Raw genomic sequence first — 5,839 nt, forward strand, 5'->3', positions numbered from 1 at the left:
TAACTAACTATACTACTATATATAATACATATATATATATATATATATATATATATAATACTATATATATATATATATATATATATATATATATACGTGTAAACATATACACACGCATTCCCACCCATAAACACAAACACACACACACACACATATATATATATATCATACATACAAACATATATAAGTACACATATCCGCACATAGTTAAACACACACAGACGCATACACATACACACATATATATAAAATATAGACATACATACATACATACATACATACACATACACACACACACATATATATATATATACTCGACATATAAACACAGATTCATAAATATACAGGTTTCTCGTTACAAAAACAATATTATGTCAACTAAATATCTACATCTGTATATGCACTTTCGTTCCCGTATTGGAATATTGACACACAAAGAAGATGATATGCTGATAGTATATATATATATATATATATATACAAACATGGACCTGATTGGAATATTCAAAATACATATTTGTACGCGCATATGCATAACTGTGATGGTGTACAGTATCCCCTATCAGCACAATACATACCCATCAATCGCGTCTCGTTTCCATAAGGAAGCATGCGGCCGTTCGGAAGCGGTATGATACGGGTAACGTCAGGGTCCCAACTATCTCTAATCGCTTCGAGGTCAGGCAAAAAGCCCGGATCAAGATCACACAGTGGTCGTAGCACAAATTCACGCTCAAACATTCGGACGTGAGGAATACTCAGTTCCTCAGTCCGCATCACCAGACCGGTCTCTACATTGCCGCAACTGGGATGTACACCATAGGTAAGGATATCCAAGTCTATATGGCGTGGACCCCAACGTTCCGATGGTACACGGCCCAGTTCCTGTTCGCCACGTTTCAAAGCAGCGAGTAAGTCTAATGGACACAGGTCTGTAGTGAGTGAGACGACTATGTTGTAGAAGGCTGGCTGGTCGGTCACATAGGCGGCTGGCGTGGAGTAAATGAAGCTGGTGTTGATGATGGAATTACTCAGATCTTGCAAGAAGAGACAGGCTTGTTGCAAATTGTTGTGCCGGTCACCCAAATTGGTGCCCACCGCAATGTATGCTAAACGCCACGAAGAGTCTAAACTAGACAGTCTCCGAGGAGGACTGATGGTTTCAGCTGCAAGTTCAGCCGGGTCGCTAACTAGCAGATCAGCGTCGACTGAGAGGTTCATAGTGCGATGAGTATTTGCTGTCACAAGCTATTATGACCACACTATCCTAATCCCCACCCTTTTATATATGTATATAGTGATAAGTTATAATTCGTAAGCCGTCTGTACAACAAGAAAGTTGTGGATTGAGGGGCCATGGTGGTAATATAGTACATTTGACGATTACGTGGAGTTCGTGTGAAGTGACTCATTGTGATTTGCGGTGTTCTAAAAGTTCCATATTCATTATTCAGAACCAGGATTCAATTGGTATTAGGATTTGAAGACCAGTTTCAATAGGCGAAATCGCATATCTTTCTCTGTGGACTGTAGAGGTCAGAATTCAGATCAAAGCTCAACATAGGGCATATTTATTAACTTTTTTTAAAAAATAGGGCTAAATAATTTTGCGTAAAATTTTTAAAAACGTTCATGCTGTAGTAGTGCCACGGGGATTTCAAGTGGGTGTAGTTCTCGAGTGAGCCGTGTATTCATCTTTTTTTACGTTAAAACGTATAATTCCAATCATTAAAAATCGCATTCGCGTTGAACGATTACTGCGTGGGAGCCATAGCCCATAGACTTAAAGTTTCCGATCTCGAATGGAAATTCTATTTCCCTGATAGGTGAGCACTAAATAACGAATTCGGTAAATAGAATGTTCAAGTCGGTTGTTTATTATTATTATCTATATACAAATTGTTCTTATGTAGGAGTTGTCTGTGATATTTGATCTCCTTGTAATCTTAATTTTCTAGAGGGAGGAAGAACGAGCCGGCTTAACTTTGCAAGAAACTCATGAAGTCTTGTTTGTTCTGTACGGGCGTCCGGGTCGGTCGTCCCAGATCTTTCCTAGAACCACATCCTACACGGATCTCTAGCAGGGCAGGCCCCTCAGACTTCCGCAGAGTGGCCAATTCTCTGATGATTTCTTCGCTGCTTTCGGCGGTAGCAGCGTGTGTGTATCCACAGCCTTTAGCGATTGTAGGTATAGAATAGTGGCCTGCTAGTGCTTGGGTTGGCTGTCCGCCAACCGAGTCGTGTGCGCCATTGTTAATAACCACGTGTTTTAGGTTGCGAGGTTGTGCATGGCCGATGGTGGCCATAGAGCCCATATGCATCATCATGGCACCATCCCCGTCCAGGCAATAAACCTTAGTTTAAGCAGAAAACAATCGTTATGAGAACACGAATACATCGATGCTATACAACAATTCTACCACGCAAATTATGGCTCCAGCAAGCTTCCTTTTGACTTGAGGAGTAAGTGGAATCTGCAATAAAATAGTTGCGCATTTTCTACTTACAGGGCGATCAGGCTTAGCATTTGCAATCCCGAACGCGATTGATGAGGCATGACCCATGGAGCCGACGGTTAGGAAGTCACGAGCATGGCCATGGTTCTTCTTTACGCGATACTCAAAAAGTTCCCGTGAAAGCATACCGGTAGTGCCTACAACACAATCGCTGTTAAGCATATTGTAATTTAGGTATCGTTAGTTCTCCTGCATGTAATCATCATATGAAAAACGACAGCCTTATTTAGATCAAAGTACAATATTGGTCGGATCCGTACCTGTTATCCAGACTGTCTATAACCATTTGTATGGCACTTTCACGTGTGTGTTCAAACATATTCTTCTCAGCTGGAATCTTGTATGTGTCGAAAGTGCGACGCCTCACCAAAATAGCATAAGGCGCTTGTTTCGCCTCCATGTACGCATGAGCTGTTGCAAGAACCTTTTCGGCACCATCCAGATAGTCGGGCAAAACCTGTGCACGTTTGATAAAATCAGAATAACATTATTTGGGTTTCTGAAAAAATTACACACATTTAACACCCTCCTCTACCGTGGCCGCTGGATGTTGTGAAAGTGTCAGAAGTCAGAATATTTGATGATAGTAAATACGAACCTGGAAGGGTATGCCAAGAGATTGAAGCAATGCTGGAGTTGCATCACCTTGTACAATATGCTGAGGCTCATCTTTTTTTCCCGGTTCGCCTCGCCAACCGATTAGAATACACATCGGGATACTGTACACTTCAGGTGCCGCAAGTGACAGCAGTGGGTTTACAATGTTACCTGGATGGTGCGATGAAGAGGTAATATATTTAATTTACAAGAATAGTAAAGAAGTTTTAGTTTGGATTATACCAAAACATCGTCGTTCCTGGAAGATTTTGCGGTCTAAAGACCATGTAGAAGCATACAAGAGGTACGAACCAATCCGAGGTGACTTTTTTCTGCCATGAAGTGAGCAGCATTAGCACAAAGCAACTGAAATTTGTTGAGGATAGAACAAGACACACAGCGTGACCTCGCTAAAATACGTTTATCATATGTATCCGAAAGCATGTTCTGGAAGCATACCGAGTCCGGAATTCTGCAGATAAACCATCGGGGTCTTGCCTGTGGCTAAGTGATAACCAGATGCCAGGGCAACAGCACTACCCTCATTTGCAGCAATGGTGTGCCGTTCGATAGGTGTATTCTCCGTTACGTATGCACAGAAGTCCTGAATTAATTATGGTGGACGCATCAAATTTATGTTGTTGTAGATGCCAATCACATACGTATACAAGCTGCAATCTGACATACAAGATCGGTTGAAAACGGCGGGTCTGCAGAAAAATAACACTATCAAGCTTTTCAGACCGTTGAAAACCTCAATAATAAACTTACTTTCAGTAAGGAATCGGGGACTCCCGTAAAATAATCGATACCATATCTCCCGCACGCGTTATAGAAACTGGCTGGTTTCAAAAAATCTCGATAGAGCTCCGTGAATTGTTTATCATCCTGGATAATTAGCGGCGAATTTGATTACAATCAGCATTCTTCACGCAAGTTCATCCTGGTTGAAGATTTGGCACGCCAAACATACACACTACAGTACCGTCTCATATCTTTGTAAATGATCCGCTGAAAGTTCTAGCGGGTTAATGCAACTTCTGGAGTACACAAGTTGAGAAACTACTCGCAACACGGCTAGATTCTAAATTCCTAGTCGAAACTAGAGATCTGCTTGAAAGATTTTCAAGTACACATTATGGCGGATGCCGTATATTTCGTGTACACAATCCCGTAACAAACGTCTTCTTTATAACTTACAACTGATACAATGTATGCTTCTACGACCCGCGTGCACTAGAGTACAATGAAATCAATACATATAACACTTGCGATTTTCATATGCGATTTTCATATTAGATGCCGAACACTGCGGCGAACGACGATAGTTTACTTGTGTACTCTTACTATGCTATAACCACCCACCTGCTCAAATTGGTGGCCATTGGGGTCTTGCTCAGGGACTACCAAGGGTCCAACACAGGTTGTTTTGCTCGAGCTCTTCAGTGTTCTGGCGGCGACATAGAATGGCTGAGCACTTGACAGAGAGGAGAGTCTGCTGTACTGCCTGGGAACTAACTTGAACATGCTGTATTTTTGAACTAGGCTGAAACTATAGCTACAAACTTTTAAATAAAGCTCAGGTGTTACTGATCGAACAGTGAAATCTGTAAGTATTCTGCTTTGCAGACACTGACGACACTGTGGTAATCCCGACTAGTTGTTTTTTAAAATTATACTAATATTTGCGAACGAGTATCGAGTGAATCGACAGCCTGTTTGCACATAGACTTTTACTCTCCTTTCTAAAATTACTGTAGTCTGAGTCACTCTGGGTGTCTGGCCCCTGGGGTCCTGGGAGGCTACCGGCTGGGTCCCTCTTGTATTGGGGACTGGGGAGGCGGGGTCTCTCTTCTATCAGTGTGGCCAACTGGCCAGTGGCCACGGATCACCTCTCATATGACTTGATATTCAGATTTCAGTCACGGAGTGAACAGTTGCTCAGGAGAGCTCAGTAACCAATCATCACCTACTGTGATCAGCTCGTAGGCATGACAACCGATAATTCTTTAAAAATATAATCCCGGGCTCTCTGGCCTATGTTTGTAAAACTCTTGCACAAAACATGTTTTGAAACATCCGAGACCGAGGAAGAAGGCATACCATGCGCAGTTGCACACATGCATATCTCTGGCTTATTCAGAGTTTAAATTGTCAGTTCTCTGGCTTATTTAAGTTTGTGGTGTACAATTACTCTACACTCTGAAGCAGACAGCTCTGAAACTAAATATGTCGCGGCATAGGTGCCCAACATGTATGGGACTGTGTTTTGCGCGTCAAACTGAATATCATCTTCAGCTAAAGGCATAAAAAACTGAGGGATAATAATAGATGACCCACAACTAGTTGGGTGCTCGCATCCACTGTCACACCGAGCCGTGTTGTTCCCGGTCGAGTATGTAATATAGAATGGGGAATTATCTTGGCGAGCCAGTGTTATAAGACAGACAGGTGTCTCAAACTGACTGAGCTAATAGCCTTCGATGAAGTACGAATACGATTCGATTACTCAATTTTGTGATACTACAATATATGCCTACACATACGCACAAAAAATATAGAAACGCACCATCTCCCTCCCTCCCACTCTCACACACGCACAAACACACAAATAGACACAGAGACACACACACAAACACACAAATAGAGAGAGAGAGACACACACACACACATACACAATTACACACGTATAAAAACACACACACATATACTACATACACACACAC

At 41.9% G+C, this 5,839-nt stretch overlaps 2 protein-coding genes across 3 annotated transcripts in view; both read right to left on the reverse strand.

The window, feature by feature from the left end:
* Window positions 1–1,221, reverse strand: part of SARC_04226 (hypothetical protein) — a gene marked incomplete at both ends in the record, with an annotated part of 3,520 nt that extends 2,299 nt beyond the window's left edge. The window contains one exon of the mRNA XM_014301949.1: window positions 579–1,221. Within this exon, the coding sequence (XP_014157424.1) occupies window positions 579–1,221 (643 nt within the window). The remainder of the gene's footprint in view (window positions 1–578) is intronic.
* A 639-nt stretch (window positions 1,222–1,860) lies between these two features.
* SARC_04227 lies at window positions 1,861–4,807 on the reverse strand (the record flags this gene model as incomplete). 2 transcript variants are annotated; one of them, XM_014301951.1, is made up of 7 exons in its annotated part: window positions 1,980–2,354; window positions 2,508–2,667; window positions 2,777–2,973; window positions 3,115–3,284; window positions 3,573–3,717; window positions 3,885–4,001; window positions 4,479–4,640. In XM_014301951.1, 7 exons carry the CDS (start codon window positions 4,638–4,640, stop codon window positions 1,980–1,982), a joined length of 1,326 nt encoding a protein of 441 aa, XP_014157426.1. The 2 variants fall into 2 exon arrangements, with proteins under 2 accessions (XP_014157425.1, XP_014157426.1); XM_014301950.1 differs by having other exon boundaries at window positions 1,861–2,667; window positions 4,479–4,807.
* Window positions 4,808–5,839: the final 1,032 nt, after the last annotated feature.

This window comes from Sphaeroforma arctica, assembly GCF_001186125.1.
Source record: "Sphaeroforma arctica JP610 unplaced genomic scaffold supercont1.231, whole genome shotgun sequence".
NCBI lineage: Eukaryota > Ichthyosporea > Ichthyophonida > Sphaeroforma > Sphaeroforma arctica.